At 38.4% G+C, this 21293-nt stretch overlaps 1 protein-coding gene across 16 annotated transcripts in view; it reads left to right on the top strand.

The window, feature by feature from the left end:
• The window catches only part of pms1 (PMS1 homolog 1, mismatch repair system component), a 99905-nt gene that overhangs the window by 17252 nt on the left and 61360 nt on the right, over nt 1–21293 (top strand). For 10 of the 16 annotated variants that reach the window (XM_048534394.2, XM_048534386.2, XM_059647170.1 and 7 more), the window contains 4 exons: nt 218–373; nt 3322–3504; nt 13145–13247; nt 16264–16427. In XM_048534394.2, coding sequence (XP_048390351.1) covers nt 242–373; nt 3322–3504; nt 13145–13247; nt 16264–16427 — 582 coding nt within the window. In that variant the 5' untranslated portion in view covers nt 218–241. The remainder of the gene's footprint in view (nt 1–217; nt 374–3321; nt 3505–13144; nt 13248–16263; nt 16428–21293) is intronic. The other 6 variants (XM_048534400.2, XM_059647176.1, XM_059647174.1 and 3 more) reach the window with 2 other exon arrangements.

The following is a 21293-nucleotide window of genomic DNA, read 5'->3' as shown; positions in this document are numbered from 1 at the left end:
TCTATGACAATCATTGTAATGTAGCTATACGGTGAGCTGTGGATTGCAGTAGTTGCATGGGAGCCATATGCCAAATATGTTGATGATACAAGTATTTGTGGAAATAAAGTTTTAATATAAAATGTGTTTAGAATAATTATTACATGGTCTTTGTCAATATCCTTTTGAGAATTGGAACAAGCCTGTATTTTCTTCTAACCAGTATATTTTATTACAGGCTTGATTGGTTTCACAACCAATCATGCAACAATTACCACCGGAAACCGTTCGACTTCTTTCGAGCTCTCAAACAATTTCCTCTGTTGTTAATGTAGTGAAGGAACTCGTGGAAAATGCTTTGGATGCTAATGCAACAAGCATTGATGTCAAATTAGTAAGTAACATTACTTTTATTTTCCGAATCAAGACTTATTCTAGCTCCACAAAAATCACGTTCTGTGTGGGTTAGAATTGAAAGTGATTAAACAACTTGGTCAGCACTTTTCAATCTACTGTTATTTCAAAAATATTTAGATCATAGAATCCTGACAGTGCGGAAATAGGCCCATCAGCCCCGCAAGTCCACACCTACCCTCAGAGCATCCCACCCAGAACCATCCCCCTAATTTACACATTCCTGAACTCTATGGATAATTTAGCATGGCCAATCCACCTAGCCAACACATCTTTGGACAATGGGAGGAAACCGGAGTACCTGGAAGAAACCCACACAGACACAGTGAGAATGTGCAGACTCCACATTGACAGTCACCCAAGGGTGGCATTGAACCCGGGTCCCTGGTGCACTGAGCCACCATGTAGGAATTGCACCAGTATATCTAACAGGATACTAGTAATGAATGCATTACCCTGAATTTGGAGACCATTGACAAACTTATGACGAAGTTCATCCTATTAGTTAAGAAACTCAAATATTCTAATATTCGATTGTTAGCTTTATTAGAGAAGGTTCATGGAAAATGTTATTTCCATTCTTAACTGGGGAAATTTCTAACAATTGGAGATACTTATGTTGACTCTTGTTGAAAATTTGGCTTCGAATTAGCTACCAACACAACACTTCTTGCAAGAAATTTGCAGATCTTTCTTTGGTAGGTTCTATAGGATATGTTCAGTTAACTTCAGTACTTCAGTGTCATCTGTAAAATCCTTCCCATTGGTGTGTGATGCTAATAAAAACAAAAATCTCTAGGTAAGTGTTAACTACCTTACCAGTTTGATGATTTCATACAATGGGATCCTTTCACATCCTTTCAATGGTATCATCCAATGAATTAAATATCCTAATATTCAATACTTTGCATTAAAAAATTACAATAAATGAATAGGTCTTGTGAATTGAACCTTCTTTGATCCAGAAATGTGGCAAATTATGGCCTTTCGGCCTCCATGCACATTAGAAGATCTGATGATGGTTACTCTGAAGCTATATTATTCTGTACTGGTTAACATTACGTAGTGAATTAACAGCCATGCCTACTGCTCTCAACCCTCTTGTTTTTAGGCTTTTGTGCCTGGTGTGCCAAAATTGCAACTTGGAGTCATATTTCCCTTATCTGTTAAATGTTGTGTATTGGACCAGGCCAGACCCCTCAAAGAAGGTAGCCTAGATCTTAACCTTGCCTTATTTTAATGGCAGATGTGAAGTGGATGTTTGAAGTGTGGTGCAACTAGTCAAACCACTCAGCTTTAAGCCAAACAAAATTTATTTAAACACTGCAGTTGAAACTCGAACAAAAGAATGTGGAATTTAGAGTAACACAACTGTTGGAAAACCTAGCCGACCAGATACAGCAATGTAACTAATTAACTGTTCCAATATAGTAACATCCCATAAACATACTCCTTGGCAAAAAGGTAAATTCAGACACACAGTCTTACAGGCAGGAGGGGACAACGTCCAGAGAGAGATCTCGGAGAAAGTCAGAGGAATCCTTTACTGAAGCTTGCAAAACTTCTGGTACTCAAAACATCTTCTGATGGCTACAGCTAGGGGAAAAAAAACTAGAAAAGAAAACCTGAACTGGGAGAACTGGCCATTCCCTGTCCATTTGTTACTGTTACTGCCTATACCCTTCAACACCTCAGCCTTTACAACCTCTCTTCAAAAGAACACCAGCAACAAAATAACCTTTTTAAAATGACAGCATCATCACAGATGGAATCTTAAAATCACCATCTTTCCATTGTTATAAAACTAAAATTGCCAACTTTGTGAAATGAGGGAGTTAATTCCTCAGTAACTTCGTTGCAACACGTCTTGGCACCCTGAAACAAAATGCTGCAGAACTTTGTAGAGCTGGATGAACACAGCAGGTCAAGCAGCAGCAGAGGAGCATGAAAGCTGACGTTTCTGAAGAAGGGTCTTGACCCGAAACGTCAGCTTTCCTGCTCCTCTGATGCTGCTTGGTCTGCTGTGTTCGTCCAGCTCTACACCATATTATCTCAGATCCTACAGCATCGGCAGTTCCTACTATCACTGCAGAACTTCGTTAGTTTGACAATTCAGGGAATTGATTCTCTCATAAAGCCAACAATCAAATATTAGCGTATTCGCTTTTCTTAACCAACATGGACTTCTCCATAAGTTAGTTAATGGTCTCCAAATTCAGGGTAACACATTCATTACTGGTACCCTGTATAGTACTGGTATCCATTAAGCATGCTAATTCCTGGATAGGACAAAGAACAATTTGTGGCAATTTCAAGAAAAAAGTAGGATAAATTTTCTCGTGCTAATCGAGCATATTGCAGTTCCTCAATTGGTATATTTGAACTGTCTATCCCTGGATAATCCCCAAGTAAAGTAAAAGTAGGACTATACATGAATCAACCTTCTCCAATTAGTTGAATGGTCTCAAAAGAGATAGATGTTCCCCTGATTTCTATTATTCAGTAGTTCTGTCCACCAAACATTTATCCATCACCTTTTATAAAATTTTTGTTCTCTACTTGCATTGTTTCTGCAATAAACTATTGCAAATGCTACTGCCCTTGTGTGCAAAAATTATAGCTTAATTCAGAGTTCTGTACCTTGTCTCCCAGGTACACAAAAATGCAAAATGTGATATATGTGCAGAACTGAATGATTCTAGATTATTCATTGTATTGAATTTTTACAAGATGGACACTGCAGCATTCTGCTTAAAATGTAAAAAGTCAACTATTTATCCAATAAGTTGTTCAATTAATTATTATTTTCTAACTAGGCCTATTGGTGCACATTAAGGTTCTTTTGCATCTGTTATTGATGATCTTAATTTTGGGTTCTAATGAAGCTAAAAGAACCTTTCTTTTCCAACCTCTTCATATATGAACCAGGAAAACAGTGGGCTTGATAGGATAGAAGTACGGGACAATGGTGATGGAATCAAAGCTGTTGACACACCTGTTATGGGTGTCAAACACTACACATCTAAGATTAGTCGTCATGAGGACTTGGAAGCCCTAGAAACGTATGGATTTCGTGGTGAGGCATTGGGTTCTATCTGCTCTGTATCTGAGGTAAGAGATTGTTTGTTAGTTTGTCGAACATTATTGAGGATGTCACATTACTTTTGACAGTCAACACCCTGAATTGTCATCAAACTGAGTTCTGCAGTGTTTTGTTTCAGGGTGCCAATGTGTGTGTTCCTAAGTTGCTGAGAAATTAACTTCCTCATTTCACAAAATTGGCATTTTTAGTTTCATAACAATGGAAAGAAACCAGTTGTTTTCCTATGTGGTATGGATGAAATTTTGTAGGGTTGTGACAAAAGAACAGAGTTGGGGAGCTAATTAAAAACATGGGTAGTTTATTCAAGGAGTTCATACTTACATGATGCCAAATGGTTTCTTTTGCACATCATCATGCAAGGAAAGTTCATCCACTGGTAAGATAACTAACCTGGTATATAGTCATATTTTGGAGGTAACCTTTAACTATCAAATGCCAAGAGCAGTGCTGTGTTGCTACTTGTCCTCTAATTACGTTAAAAATGAGTTGCCCTGAAGTTGAGAGATAATGGGAACTGCAGATGCTGGAGATTCCAAGATGATAAAATGTGAGGCTGGATGAACACAGCAGGCCAAGCAGCATCTCAGGAGCACAAAAGCTGACGTTTCGGGCCTAGACCCTTCATCAGAGAGGGGGATGGGGGGAGGGAACTGGAATAAATAGGGAGAGAGGGGGAGGCGGACCGAAGATGGAGAGCAAAGAAGATAGGTGGAGAGGGTGTAGGTGGGGAGGTAGGGAGGGGATAGGTCAGTCCAGGGAAGACGGACAGGTCAAGGAGGTGGGATGAGGTTAGTAGGTAGCTGGGGGTGCGGCTGGGGGTGGGAGGAAGGGATGGGTGAGAGGAAGAACCGGTTAGGGAGGCAGAGACAGGTTGGACTGGTTTTGGGATGCAGTGGGTGGGGGGGAAGAGCTGGGCTGGTTGTGTGGTGCAGTGGGGGGAGGGGATGAACTGGGCTGGTTTAGGGATGCAGTGGGGGAAGGGGAGATTTTGAAACTGGTGAAGTCCACATTGATACCATATGGCTGCAGGGTTCCCAGGCGGAATATGAGTTGCTGTTCCTGCAACCTTCGGGTGGCATCATTGTGGCAGTGCAGGAGGCCCATGATGGACATGCCCTGAAGTTGACCTCCACATGTGTTTTAGCAGATGTCTCCAGCACTTATTTGGTGCTGACCTCAACATGAGGATCAGCATCAATATCTAACTGTGACTACTAACAGTGCTAGACAGAGCAGACGTACTCGCACTTCTTATATTCATTTAAGGATGTATGCATCACTGGCATGATAACTGGCGGGTGTCAAGTGGGGGGTGGGGGTGGGGAAACATTGTGGATTATGACTAATTGTAAATTAACAGCACTCTGAGACTTTATTCGGTGTCAAGCACTAACTGTTGATGTGGTGTGTGGACAAGGAACCATTGCAGGATTTTTTCTAGGGCTTTTCTTGAATTCATGTCAAAGGATGCCTAATGATTTCTAGTATGTCAAAGTGTCTTGTTCAACTCATTGTAGCACTTACCGAGCAGTCAAGAAGCACCTATACCACTTTCTGATTGAAGTAATTCTGATATAAGGCAGTCAGGTATTACAGATTTAGCATCGTAGTCCTAAGGACAGTGCATATAAGAAAACAGTGTGTAGACTATGCATTTAATAAATAATGCTCCTGATGTTTAATCTTTATTGTAAATGACCAGAAAGGTAGGTTTGCCATGAATGGACTTCCATGCTCAATTCTACAATCTCAGTTGATTTTGATTGAAACTCCCCACGAGAAAAGATACCTTTGTCATTTCAAGGCATTGATTTGGAATGATTATTATTATTGCGGTCAGTTTGCCTGAGATATACTTAACCATGAGTTGACGAATAAGAATGTAAAAGCATATCAGAACTAGGAGCCGGAGTAAACTCCTGTGTCCAACCTGCACTGTCATTCAATGCAAACAACACTGCTTCAACTCTACTTTCCCATCTGTTCTCTCATTACTTGATTCCCCAACAGACCAAAAATCTATTGATGTCAGCCATTAATATAATCAAACAGCCTAGCATTCACTCTTGTGAGTAGGGAATTCCAAAGATTCACAGCTCTCTGAAGAAATTTCTCTCTTCTGTTTTCAGTCCTTATCCTGAGATTGTGCTTTGATGTTCTGGATTCCATGGTGAGGGCAGACAATTTACCCTGTCAAGCCCCTTTAAGAATTTTCTATATTTTAAACTCCAGAGAAAGTAACAGTTTAGTCAGCCTCTCGCTATAGTACAATTCTCTCATTCCAATCTAGTTTCCCTTTGCTGTACTGCTTCGCCAAGCCTGTTGCTAAATGTTTAATGTAAAATGTCAATAAGCAGCACTATTTCTGAAAGGGGAATATTTCTACACACTCCTCTGGAAAATGAAGAAATGGGTCATGAATTGTTACTGTCATTATTAAAAGATATGTGTCTATTACCTGTGATTTCCCAGCATTTGTTCCTGATTTTAGGCATCGTACTTTAGAAATTCACTGAATCTGTTCCTGTATACTTGCAAATAGTCCTTTACAGGACTGGGAAAGGGTTATAAAAATCCAGAACACTTCAGCATGGAAGGAGATTGTTGGTCCAATCATGTCTGGGCAGGATGTTGTAAAGGACTATCAAGCATACAAATTAGGAGCAGAAGTAGGCCATTCGGTTCTTCAAACCTGCTGCACCATTTAATCTGATCATGCCTGATCTATTTGTATTCTGAGTCCCATGTTCCCAACTACCATAGCAACCCATCACCCCCTTACAAAATAATCAATGACCCCACTTCTCCTACCTCATGAGGTACCTGTGTTCCAAAGTTGTACAAATCTTTAAGAGAAAAAAATTTGCCTCATCTCTGTCCTAAAGAGGAAACCCCTACTTTTAAATCAGCGATCTTAGCTCTTGATGGACTCACAAGAGAAAAGGTCATTTCCACTTTGTCAGGACCATTCAGGATCATGTATACTTCGCTCACTTTGTAAAGTCCAGTGGGAACACGCTCGGTTTGTCCTTATGATGTTTTCTCATAGGACAACACACACATTCCAGGTATCAATGTAATAATCTTCCTCTGAACTATTTCCAATGTACGTGCATCCTTCTTTAAATGAGGCTACCAAAGGTCCACATAGTTTTGTGATGTGATTTCACTGTAATTGAAGTATAACAATCGTATTTTGTGTAAAACAAAGAACTGTGAATGCTGGAAATCTGAAACAAAAACAGAAATTGCTCGAGAAACTCTGCAGATCTGGCACCATCCAAGGAAAGAAAGCAGATTTAATGTTTCTGGTCCAGTGACTCCTCTTCTGAACACAATTCAGAGCCTTGTTTTTTATGTTCAATTGCTCTTGCGATGAAGAATAGCATTCTAATAGTTTTAATCACTTGATGTGCCCTCATATCAACATTTTATGACTTGTGCATTAGAACACCTGTGTGTTTCTGTACCTTGGACTCAGTACTCATTCTCTATTTAAATAATACTGTCTTTTAATTCTTCCTGCCAAAATTATCGACTTAAATAGTTTTCCACACAATACTCCCTATGTCATATTTTACTCACTGACTTGACCATCTATATCAATCTGCTTCTTCATAATGTCATCTTCACACCATAGCTATCTTTGTATGATATGGAAATTTAGCCACCATGCATTTGATTCCCCCAGCTAAGTCATTGCTGTAAATTGTAAAACGTTGAGGACCCAAAACAGACCTCTTGTGAGACCCCACTGGTCATGTTCTGACATTCTGAGGAAAAAAAAGCCAGTTCATGCGCACACTTTTTTTGCCAGTCAGCCAGCCTTCTATCCATTCTAACATATTACCCTGATGTCATGACTCCTGTTTTTGTTCAATGACATTTTGTAAGGAACCTTTCAAATGTCTTCTGGAAATCAAAGTACTGTACATTAACAGACTCCCCTCTATTCAAAGCACATGTTGCTCCTTCGAAAAAATATTCCAATAAACTGTTGAACATGATGTCCCATTCACGAAACTATATTGGCTCTTCCCGATCCCTTGACTTATTCCAAGTGCCCAGTTATAATCAATTCTAACGTTTTCCCATTATAACTGTCAAGCTAATTGGCCAAAAGTTGCCTGTTTTTGACCTCCATCCATTCTTGAACAGAGATTGTATTTGCTATTTTCCAGTCTGTTGGATCCTTTCCAGAATCTAACAAGCGTTTGAAAATTAAGACAAAAGCATTTATTACTTCATCAGACACCTCTTTTAAGATCCTAGGAGGGACTCCATCAGGACCTAAAGACGTATCAACCCACAGCGTCATCAGTTTGCTTAGTATCACTCCTTTAGTGCTTATAATTTCACCAAGTTGCTCTTTTCCTTCAACTTCCAGATTTACAGATTGAACTGGGATATTTTTTGTCTGCTGTAGTGAAGACAGGCAAAACGTTTATACAGTCCGTTGTCTTTTATTATTGCTTCTTAACTCCCTGTTCTTAAGGCCAACACATACTTTACAAACTCTCTTCTGTTTTGTCCACTTACAGGAACTCTAGCTATTTGTCTTTAAATATTTAGCTAGTTTCCTGGCATGCTCTAATTTATTTGCCCTGTTCTTTATATATTCTAACTAGTCACCTGACTTGCTATTCATGTTTGCACAATTAAATTCTTTATTAATTATGGGTGGTGGGCCCTCCCCTTCAAATCTTCTTTTGTGTTAGAAATATGTTTATTGTGGTATACAGTATCGGTTTAAAATCTGTTACTGTGCTACTATTGATTTCTAAACCTAATATCCCAGTTCACTTCAGTTCAGCTTCATGCCCATTAGTTACTTAGTTACGTTTAAAATTCTGATCTGAAACTAACTGTGCTCCTTTTCAAATTGGATGTAAAATTCATTTGTATTATGATCGTTAGAGGTGCCTTTCCATTGGAGGTCACTAATTAATTCCGTCACATTGCACAATTCCAAGTCTAGTATAGTCTGGTGTTTAGTTGGTTTCAGAATATGCAGCTCTTAAAAAGATGTAATCTGTAAACCTGCAGGTTGAAGGAAAAGAGCAACTTGGTGAAACTATAATTACTAAGGAATTGTACGATGCAAACTGATGGAGCTGTAGGTTGATAAGTTTTTGGGCCCTGACAGAGTGCATCCTAGGGTCTTAAAAAGGTACTTACGATTTAGTTTTCTAAAATTTGTTAGATTCTGGAAAGGCTCCACCAGACTGGGAAGTAACAAACATAATCCTTCTATTCAAGCATTCTATGAACTCCTCCCTACCAATTTAGTTAATTTTTTTTAGGACTTGTTTAATTTGAGAACATGGTCGGCACGGACTGCTTAGACCAAAGAGTCTGTTTCCATGCTGTTTGACTGTATGACTCTGTAATCTGATTTTTCTCATTTATGTGCAGATTAAAATCACACAAGATCATTCCTGTCTCTTTGTCATAAGCATCCTTTGCAGCATCGTGGTTTCTATTTAAGTGTCTGCGGATCACTTCCACTAGTGAATTATTTCTCCTCCTACTGCTGATCTCCATCCAACCTGATTGTCCATAATTATCTACTGAACTAAGGACATCTCTAACTATTGCACCATTAGGGTCACGTAAAAGGTCATATGAACTGTATTAGGAAGAATCCTAAGGTATTTTATGAATACATTAAAGGGAAGAGATTAACCAGGGAAAGGGTAGGGCACATTGGGGACCAAGGAGGGGCAACTTATGTGTGAAGCCGCAGGACATGGGAATGGTGTAGTTCTCTTCAGTCTTCAGTCTGGAAACAGAGACGATAGGTACAGAATTCAGGAAAACGGACTGTGAGGACCTTGCACAGTTTGACATAGCCTCCAATACCTCCCCATTTCCTATGTCAAGTTTAAAAACAGATAAATCCCCTGGCCTGGCTGCTGTGGGAGGCAGAAACTGTCTTACTAACAGGATGCAGTGTGTGTTAGAAAGCAGTTAAGTGATTGGAGGCCGTTGTCCAGCGGTGTGCCACAAGGATCAATACTGGTACGCTTATTGTTTGTTATAAACGTCTATGATATAGATGCAAATGTGGATGAATGTTGCGCGGATTTGCAGACGACACAAAGGTTGGTAGAGTGGTTAAAACAAAGATGATCGTTGTAGGTTACAGGAAGATATAGATGAGTTGGTCAGATGGGCAGACCAGTGACCGATAGTATTTAACACTGATAAGCACAACCTGATGCACTTTGGAAGAAGTAAAATGGGGGAATATTTAATGAATGGAAGGACAGGGATAGTTTGGAGGAATAGAGAGAACATGGGGTAATTATTCACAGATCCCTGAAGTCATCAGAACACGTGAATAGGATAATTGAGAAGACATGTGGGACACTTGCTTTCATTGGTTGTGGCATAGAGTATAAAAACAAGGAGGTGGTGTTGGAGTTGTACAGAATGCTACACAGGCCGTAACTGGAGTACTGTGTGCAGTTCTGGTCACCTCGGTGCAAAAAGGATGGTAGTACACTAGAGTGGGTACAGAGGAGGTTCACCAGGATGTTGCTGGGACTGCAGAAATTGAGTTATAAGGAGAGACTAGATAGGCTTCAGATGGCTTCTTTAGAACAGAGAAGACTGAGGGGTGGGTGGGATATGATTGAGGTGTATAAGATTATGGAGGGGTATGGACAAGGTGAATAGAAAGTAGCTGTTTCCCTTGGTTGAGGGGTCAATCACGAGAAGGTCTTGTTTTAAGATAAAAAGCAGGAGATTCAGAGGGGATTTGTGGGAAGAAACCTTTTCACTCTGTGGGTGGTAGGGTTCTGAAATGCACTGCCTGGGAACGTGGTGGAGACTGGAAACCTACAATGTTTAAAAAAATTTTGGATGAGTACTTCAGATATCATAACATTCAAGGATATGGGATGAGTGCAGGAAATTGGGATTAGTGCAGTTTTATTAGTAGTTATTTTACTGCAGACTCAGTGGCCTGTAGGGCTTTTTCTGCACTGTGTAAATCTATGAATACCATCTTTACTTAGCTTCTTATTCTTGAATGTCATACTCCTCAGTGTTCAAACCCAATGCTTGTCATCCTGCAGCTATGTCCATAAAGACTTTCAGAACACATTTATTCACTTCAAAGTGCAGTATCAACTTATTTACGTTTTTAAGAAATACAAACACAGATACAGATATTTTTGTAACATTAGTTTAACAGCTAATGTATGTATAGATTTCTTTTTTCCTTCTATCTTGTCCTGCCATTCCTTGACCTTCATTTTCAATGTTAGTATTTTGCGGTCCTCCCTCAACTCTATCCTTTGTTTTGTCACATTTACCCAAGCTGAACGCTCAATGCTCAACATCCCCACCACTCCACCAACCAACTTGTTAAGATTAAAGGACACCCTATTTCCCTGGTTATACAAAGTGTGAGAACTGCATTCCCAGCCCAGTTCAAGTTGAGATCATCCCAGCAGTCTAGATCTGTTTCCCAATTCTCATATCACAGCCCCAGAACTTACTGCTCCTCCCACACAAGTCACATGTTCACTTCTCTAATATTATTCCATTCTATGCTAATTTGCATGTGTTTCAGTTAGTAATTCAGAGGTTATCACCTTTTAGATTTTGCTTTCTAATTTAATGCGTAACTTCTCCATACTCCCTCAGAGCATTTTTCCTAGTTATACCTACGTTGTTGGAAGTAACGTGGACAGTGATGACTGGACCCTTCCCATTCTCACTACAAGTTCTCTAGTCCAGAAACAGATATCCTAAATCCTGACAATGTGCAAACAGCACAGCCAGCTGGACTCTCCACTCTTTGCTGCAAAGACCAGTGTCAGTCCCCCTTACTACACTGTTACCTTACTACCACTGTCTCCTTTGTTTTCACCACCCTGTCACCCTCTCTTGAGTAACATCCTATACCAAATTGCTATGGCCAATTAACTCATCCACCCCACAGTGCTCTCACTCATCCAAACTAGGTAAAAATCTCAAACCTGTTGGATAATTGCAAATGCTGAGGCTCCTGCACTGTGCATCCGCTTATCTGCCTCATTTGTCGTCACACCTCCTTGTTCCTGATAACTGATCAGTTGAGAAAGCCCTATACTGAGGGATGTGACTGTCTCCTAGAACAAAGTTAATGCTGTCTCTCCCTGGTGTGTTACAGTGTATGCATCTGGACCTCTAGTTCAAAACTCTGAACTGAACTTCTTGCTGCTGCAAGAACTTAGTTGCAGATGTGTTTGCCCTGGATGACACCCGAATCCAGAAACTTCATGTTCTGATATTCTAGCACATTACTAATATGTGTTAATTAATTAATCTTTACTCACTTATTCATTTATAATTAAAACAGCCTACATCTGCCAGTTACTTTATAATGCTAATAAAACAATACAACGCTGATGAAACTTGTCATTTCTAGTAATACCAGTTACTGACTATTTTCAGTTACACAAAACTTGAAATTAAATGTTGGAGGCTGAAAAAAAATGTAGAAGAGGAAAAAGCACCTACTCCCCACCCATTGCTGAATTCCCCCCTCACCACACCTGTGCTACTTGCTGTAAACCTTACTTAAAGCACCTTGTCCCCCACGTACAAAATTCCCACTTTGAACCAAATTTCCAGATATAGCCATTTTTCCTCTGCCTCAGTGAGGCAAGGTCTTTCTCTCACTGTGTACCCTTGCTGACTCAATTTTCCCCAGTTGTATGCCATTTCCCCGACCCTGCAATTTTCTCCAAGTACTATTTTGAATCCAAGAAAGTTACCCTGTGGTTTCAAGCAGCACGTTTCAGATTGTAACTTGCTGTGTAAAACAATATCTCCTCATTTTGCCTCTTGTTCTGTAGCTGGTTTCCTTAAATCTATGGCTTTTTGTTCCAGACCTTTCATAAAAGTTTTAAGCAGGTACTGGATATGAACAATGGTACCACAATAAATGAGCTAGTTCATAACTAGACAGCCTTACCTGTCCAATTTGAAGATGGCTACAGATGAGACAAGCTACATCAGCTTTCTACATGACACAAAATAACACAAAGTTGAAAACTCAACACGTAAACTATAATAAGATACATTTTTATCACATGGATTGTTTTATATCAAGCTGCTAGAATACTTCATACCTTCTTGATATTTTTGGTGTTTATTACTTTGCTAAATAAAACTGTTAAAATTACATAAAACTAAAACAAACTGTTGAATTACGTGGCCATGTTACAATAGTTTTGACGTTATTTAATGCAAAAAGTTTTCTGAATAATTAGAAATGTTACGGACTATTTGAAATTTTGTCTACATTTTTCTGAAAATATTCTTCATGTGTGAATCTTGACAGTGATTGACGACTGGAGTGACAGCAAGTAACAGTTCAGCCTTAGACTAACTCACGGGGCCCCCATATTCACTATTTTTCAACTAACTAGTGATCAGGAAAGGATTCCTCGCTGACTTTTTCCTAAGCCAGGGACGCTGAGGCGAACTGAAACACCTTGCCCCAACCAGTTGTTACACCTAGGTCTAGTTTGACTTGCACTCATCTACACCAATCAGTGCATATACCCTTGAATCATTTGTGTTTGCCTTCTGTATTGCCGTAAAATTTTTGTTATGTAAATGTCATTCGGCTTCACTTTTTTTTTGCAGGTTGTTATCACAACTAAAACAACTGCTGATGATGTGAGTACTCAGTACACTTTGGACAAAGCTGGACATATCATTGCACAGAAGCCTTCTCACATGGGCCAAGGTATTCCAATTTTTCTTATGTCAAAGATAGGTGTGTTGCATGCATTCCTTGTATTTAAGAGGGTTCAGATCTCAACTTTGGATCTTCAATTGTAACTAACTTTGGAACAAATTATGACAATTCAATTTAATTAATTTGTAAACAGTGATAACAGCTGGATAACATTCTGAAGCCGCATTAACAAAATGAAATCAAATATTAGAATGTACAGTAGTGCTTACATGATTTCTGTATGTTTTAAATGAATGAATTTACAATGATTGGGTGTCAGAAGTAAGGGTGTAGTTTAAAGTTTCAAATAACATCATGGACAGGAGTTTACAGTCAGAGGCGAATCAACGGTACCTATAGCTAAAGGACATCAAACAAAGTTGCTCACTAATATTTTTGAGATTTCTCAGGCATTAATTTCCTCTGTCTATCATCAGTTTAAATATGGCATCAGGTTGAGGGGATTGTAAAGTGTACAGTAAGAGTGATGTCATTAGACAGGTTTAGTGGAACATTCTTGAATGTTGAATATTCTTATTGATCGAAACCAAGAAAATATCTCAAAACATGGAAAAGTGATAGATATTAAAAGGTAGTATGGAAGTCTTGTGCATAGAAAATGAAAAAGCAGGTTACAAACAAGTAAGAACCTAACTATACCTATATTTGGAAGCAGTTTAATCTAACGGATTATGGAATTTACACAAGTTTTGAACTTCTTTATTTATATCTCATAGTGTTTTAAATTTATATGAAACCCAACCTTTGCTTGAGTATCATTCTAGATATCAGTCATTAGTCACTAGGTGGGGTGATTCAACTCCAGAATATGGATGTGATCCTACCCATTCCTGCGGGATTACTGATGTGCTGTGGAAAGTTTATTTTATCCTGAATCGATGAGCAAGGACATGGAAGATCTGCTGGTTCTGGAAATTTTGATTGCCAGTACAGTTCACAAGAATTATTTCTAAAATATAAAATTAAATGAGTAATTTTAAAAATTATCAGCTAGCTGACTTTTTAGGTGCAGTTTGTGTTTAATGGCAGAATTGATTACAGTTTAAATATGAGATTAAATTGAGATATAATTAATTTTCAAATTATCTCCAGAATTTTGTATAACTATGCTGAACTGTACACTTATTCCATGATAATTTTAATTGTCATTGAGATTTTGCAGTACCGTTCATTGCATATTGTATTGATATCATATCAATATTGAGTATTGTATTTTCAATCTTGAGTTACCTGCTCATGAAGTGGCCCAACTAAGATGGCTTTTAAGCATCGCACTGTGATACAATGGTTTTAAAAAATAACTGACACCCACAAATGCTTATTTCCAACATTAGTTCTGGTGTAATTAAAGGTGTGTTTTGGTTTTCCTGTTATATAAACATCTATATGCCAACAATAACGTAGATTTATATTGTGCATTTACCACAATGAAACATCCCAAATTCCTTCTCAGGAACATTACGAAACAAAATATAACATCATGTCATACAAGGAGGTAAAGCAATATGCTTTAAGGAATGTCTTAAAGGAAGAAAACAAGGTCAACAGACATTTAAGTATGGTACTCCAATGCGTAGGGCTAAGACATCTGAAGTCACAGCTATCATTAGTGGAACATTTTAAAATTGGGACACTCAAGCCACCCATTCTGAAAGTTTACAAATACTTTTGAGAGATTTTGCAAATTTAAATTTCAGATCTCTCAGTCCCTTTGTCCCTCGCCGTGATCTCTGTATAGACTTCCAAACAAACAAACTTCCAGTGAACAACTTAACAGATCATACGCTAAGATTTCAGACTTGAAGATTTTTATTAAAATGAATAAAACAATACCAACACATGTCAACTTTGACAACTAATGCCCTAAATTACAAAACCAGTACCCTCCCCTTTAACTTCTTAATGCAGCAGACAGTCCTTCACTGCATCTATTAATTGTACCACACCCTCTATGGGCCTGTTAAACTTGTTTTCACTAGAGTTTAGAAGAGCAATTTGACTGAAGTGTATATGATCTTGACAAGGTGGATATGGAAACGATGTTAACTTCTGTGGTTGACCTTTCTCAATTCCCGTTTCCTTGAACACGGATTTCGTGCTCGCCTTCTGTTTGGTGGTTAACCCTAAAGCGCACCCTGTCTGTCACTGTCTGTCTTGCTCTCACGCTCACTCTCTGTGTGTCTGTGTGTGTGTGTGTGCGTGTGTGTCTGTTGAGAGAGTTTGTGTAGCAATAAAGCCAGCTGCCTTGTCCATTTGTGGCCAGCAGCTAAAGTCTGCATTCTGACTTTGAATAAGCTATCATATGGACCTGTCATTGGGAAGAGCACAGTACAACTTCACCTATACCACCTTCATCCCTAGGCATTCATTCATGTTTTCTTAAAATCAGTTTAGGTTTACCAATCAAAAACTTCTGTATTCTGGGTCCGGAGAAGGAAAATTAGCAGTGCTTAAAAGAAATCTGGTTGTTCTCTTATTGCTGCTTATGGGACCTTGCTGTGTGTAAATTGTTTAACATGTTTGATATTACACAATCATTTCATTGGCTACAACGTGTCCTGACCTCATGAAAGACAAGAAATAGTATTTTTTCTGGCTTTCTGCCTGACAGCTAAAGAATTCTGCAAAGCAGAAGCATGGTATTTGAAATAGAAAGTAAGATAGTAAGTTATTCTTGTGCTTAAGAGCCTGACAATCAGTTCTTTCATACCAAATTCTCTTATTCTATTCCCAAACAAAAATTTCTACATGTAAACTCTATAATTCATCTTTTGACCCTTGCATCACAGAAGGCCAAATGATGACTCTGGAGGACTTCCCAACTTTACCTTATTTCTTTCCCATACCATTTAAAATTTATCTTCCAACTATTTTGTACGCTACCTTTTTAATACCTATCATTGTATTTTTCATCATAATTCCATCAATGCTTCCATTTTTCAATGCTTGCCCTCACCTTTTGTCCATTGCTAATTTTAAATTACTTCTGTTTCATGTCTGTTAGGAACAACTGTAATTGTGCTCAAACTTTTTAAGAATATTCCTGTAAGAAAGCAATTTTATTCCACTGCCAAAAAATGCAAAGAAGAGCTGAAAAAAGTTCAAGATCTCCTGATGGCATATGGTATAATAAAACCAGACTTGAGGATTATTTTCACACACAACAAGGTAAGGAAAAGTTATTTGGATTTGAAATTGTTGAAACATCTGGACTTTTTCAATAAAAGGCTTACCTTCAAAACATAAGAGGAATTATATTAGAACTTTTAATGAAAAGTTGTTGAAATCTAAGGCAATTGTTCTTTTATCCTCTTTTTTGCTCTTTTCTCTGGAAAAGCATCTGGTATCTGTATAACATTTTCTCTGAGTAATTGCATAGAAGTTTATTGCATGCAATGAACCCAAGACTCATTTACTAGATCAGACATTGCATGCTCTAGTCTTGTTTTGTTTCATATTTTGTTTATTTTATCAATATATTTTAGAAGCATTTGCTGAACGCATTCTGAGATTAAATCATTTTTATCTTCAGGATAAATACATCAGTTTTATGTATGCAATTGAAATTAGACTTAAGTTTAAAATCAGGTCTAGCATTCTTAAATGTATGTATTTGCCAACATATTGATACACTAAGTCCTAATTTTAACCTGACCCATATAACAAACATGAGGTGGCTTTGGGTAGGGTTCGATGTCTGGTTTACAACCTTGAGTGGTTTACTCCCATGTAATTTTACAAGTTTCTACGCAACTTTTGTCTTGAACTGTGAGCTATTCAGAGCCAACAGCAACTGCAGATGCTGGATAATCTGAGATAACAAGGTGCAGAGCTGGATGAGCACATCATAAGAGGAGTAGGAAGGCTTCTTCAGGGTCTAGGCCCAAAACGTCAGCCTTCCTGCTCCTTTGATGCTGCATGGCCTGCTGTGTTCATCCAGCTCTGCGGCTAATCAGAACTGAAAGGTTCTGGAAGGAAGCTAGTTAAATCATAATCCTTACTTCATTAGTTCTATTTTACATTGATTGGCGACTCTTTGCAGTTTGCAATTTTTAAACAAAATGGACAATTACCTTAGCCTGCATATGTGCACCAGCTTTATGCAAGACTAGGGAAAAGTCAGTTGGTTTCTCCTAAATTGAAGTACCAAAATATTTAGACAGGAGGTCATAAAGAATAGGACCAGGAGTAGGTTGTTCAGCCCCTTGAACCTGCTGTGCCACTCAGGATCACATCTGATTCTTTATTCCTCACATCCGCCTTCCTGTGTTTCCCCTGTAACCTAGATTCCCGTACTGATCAAGAATCTACCTCAGCCTTAAGTATACAAAAGGACTCTGGATGAGTAAATGATTAGGAAAGGTCTGGAGGGATATGGGCCAGGAGCAGGGAGATGAGAATGGTTTAGTTTGAGATTGTGTTTGGCATGAACTGGTTGGAGTGAAGTGTCCGTTTCAGTGCTGTATGACTGTGACTATGCCCCCACAATTCTCTGATTACAAAATTCTCTTCCTTTCTCAAATTTATCAAAAGTATTTCTGTTCTCATCAAAACCAAAAGTACAGATTGGGGAATTTCTAAGTAGAATTTCTGCAGTGTTACATAAATCTACTGAACTTCATTACGTTTGTAGCCATGGAGCAACCTCTACTCTTTCTGAATTTTTGAAAATGTAACTACACCTCATTAGCAGTGTGTAAATCATTTTTTGATGCATTTTATCTGTGACAGTTAATACTTCGTACAAACCTTCATCTTGTCCTTATCATCAATCTCTAATTCTGAAAGCAAATGACTTCTCATCCTTCTTTTTTGAATGGTATCAAGAGAGCCAAAGATATATTTTCTGTACTCTTTAGTAAAGAACTTATGCAAATCCACACAGTTACTGAACCTGCACAGTGGTCCTCCTCAACATCTGGAACTTGTGCAAATATTAGGAGAACCATTCCACAGACTAACCAAAGAAGATCCTGCTATTGTTTGGTTGTCTTAGTTGCCCATGGCTGAATAGGAGAAAATGGCTGTTAGGGTTTTCTTTTTAACTGGCAGACAATGGAATGAATTTGTAGCTGATGCAGCATTTCAGAAAGCTCAAATCATGGCCTTCATAGACAGTCAACAAAATGCCTCTAACGCTAAGTAAGATAGGATTAGAATGCAAACAGTAAGGCTCTGATGAGGCAGCTGAGATGAAAACCATCTGATTTGACATTTCTGATTTTTATACGAAATTGAAAGGGAAAGCTTGACCCACCTGAGATGAGGCTTTTTAAATAATTATAATTACTTATTAGAGTTGACAAACATTTGTATAAGAGTAGAAGTTTGAATTTATTCGATATTGGGAAATTAAATTTCTGACGGTTAGCCTTGGATGCAGAGACTAGTTTTGATAAATACCCTTGAAGAAAATCTTTTTTCCTCCGTCAGCAAGAACATTGGAACAGCAAGAAGTGATAAAACAAGATAACCTTGTCAGAACATCAAGAAACAAATAATGTAGCAAGGGGGACAGAAATAATTTTAAAACAGGGTCACTGTGGCCTTGAGAGAATGAAGAATGGCTGCTTCTGAAGTCAGATAAGAGAGAAACTGCGTCCAAAATTGCTACCTTTGTCACAGGTTCATTGTATTAGGTTTTACAATGTATAACTTTATAAATAACTTTATTTTAGAGCTGATTCTACAATTGGTAGAAATTATCATCCTTTTTAATGTTCAGTACTAAAATCAGCAAAGGTTATGAATTACCTAACTGAATTTAATCTTAGTAATAAGTAGGCATATGATGCAGCTTGCAAATGTTTAGGAATGGACATAACAATTGGTGTTGGAATGTGCTCATTAATCATAAGAGCCCAAGGACAGGTGATGGGGGATCTGGCAAATATCATGAGATGATGGGAGGAACTAAGGTGAATCGTGAAGTTGTCCATCATTGTTCAGGATTTCACAGGATTGGATGTGTAAGTCAGAGCAGATGTGGCAAGCACTGATGTCAGTGTTGCATGTAACCATTTTAAAGCAGTATGTTGTCCCTGAGCTGTAATTAAGGCAACTGGGGCTGCATATGGAAGTCCAAGTCGGAGCAGTCTCTGGCCTATTCCACACATGTGGTAAAGGAGTCCTGAATAAAGTTCAATTTGTGCTGCTGAACGCAGGACTCAAACTCCTCTTTAAAATCCCTCTCCAATAAGAGTCTTTATACCTTCCAGCAAATATCTAGGATACTTCCATTGCCATTCCAGTGTAAATTTATCCCATTGACTGTTCAGAGCCACCAAAGTGGTGACACAGTACTGAATAGTTAGATAATAAAGTGTGAAGCTGGATGAACACAGCAGGCTCCTGAGATGCTACTTGGCCTGCTGTGTTCATCCAGCTTCACACTTTATTATCTTGGATTCTACAGCATCTGCAGTTCCCATTATCACTGAATAGTTAGAACAGGGTAACTCTGGAAACTCCCAAGATTGTCTGTTAATTCCATGAATGAGATTGTATCTGAGTGGTGTGTTGAATTAGGCAGGCCATGTTCGGTCCCTGAGTTGGTGTAGGTGGGGTTTGTAGTTGGAAGTAGGCAGTGATTTTAATTGTTGCTCGAGTTAGACTGTATTTAATAGTGATAACTTTTCTTTCTTGAATAACTATTTTATTTAATTTCGTTGGAACAATTGATAGACACTTGCAGAAATCCTAGCACAGTGGATTTGCACAACAGAGAATCTACTAGGAAGTTCTTTTGTAGTGTGCTATGAGACAAATTCCGCAGGATGTCATTGCGCAACTCTCATCTGCACTAGAATAATATCTGTCTGTCTGTCCAATATGTGAATCTGCTCTGTCATACATTTTAAAATGTAATTTCATCAGAATGCTGTAGGTGGCAGCAGTACTTTAATAAGATCACAATCTTGAATTGGAAGGCAATTTTTCCAAGAAAGTTCTTGGAAATTTCAGGAACAAATATTTAGCTAATCTTTTATTCATACTCAGGTTACTAGCTGTAGTGACTGTAATGAGGTCAGCCAGGTCGATCTCATAGAATGAGTTCCCTGATTGGGGCTGTTGACCTGGTCCAATCAGGGAGCCCAGGCTGACAGATAAGAACAGGAGTGTCAGAGGTTCTGTTCGCTCTGAGAGAAGGGTCCGCGGAAGCTGGATCACTGTCATGTACTATGCACATATAAATAAAGGGTGACTTGGTGCCAGGATACTGGCCTCTGTGGAGTTATTTCACAACTATCTTGCTACTAAATTTGTTCTAATTGTAGAAACATAATCTATTATTGTTTATTTGCAAACATGCAAAATTCCCAGTGCAAGAGATTTTTCGTCAGTTGACAAAATTCCTTCCAGCTTTGAACATTGATATTCTGGAAAAACAGAATTATCATCTCTTTATTGTCTTGCCTGTGAATGAAATTATGCAGATCCTTGATTAAAATTAGACCTCCTAATTGTGTAATTCTGAGTACTATCTACTCACCAGTGCATATCCTTTAGTCTAAGAGATTGTGCAAGTTCTTTGCCTAAAGAATAGTGATAATGTGCAAGGGGTAATTGTTGCAAATCACAGTAGAAACATTTGAGGAGAAAGCATGAGGAAGAAAGGAATAGAAATATATGCTGTTCTGAAGAAGAGCCATACTGGATTTGAAATGTTAACTCTCTCCATGATGCTCCCAGACCTGCTGATTTTCTTCAGCATTCTGTATTTGTTTCAGAATTTGAAGATGACTAAATGAAGAATTAAATGAAGTAAGTGGAGATATACCCGAACATTGAATACTGAAATAATTAGGTGGCCTATATCTGCTTTGAGGCATTTTCTAATTTCAGGTCACAATGTGAATATACTAGTTTTATTTGCAAGTAGATTTTTCCAATTTGAACTTAATGTTCATTGTAAGGTATGGCTTGTCCATTTGTTTTCTCCGGCAGTATTGCACAATATCTCTTGTTGGATTGATTGACTATATTGGTAGAATGCCAGAACAGTATTTTCCAGAAGCCAAAACAAATTTGAAG

This window comes from Stegostoma tigrinum, chromosome 7 (assembly GCF_030684315.1).
Source record: "Stegostoma tigrinum isolate sSteTig4 chromosome 7, sSteTig4.hap1, whole genome shotgun sequence".
Classification (NCBI taxonomy): domain Eukaryota; kingdom Metazoa; phylum Chordata; class Chondrichthyes; order Orectolobiformes; family Stegostomatidae; genus Stegostoma; species Stegostoma tigrinum.
This window is presented reverse-complemented; position numbering and strand designations above follow the sequence as displayed.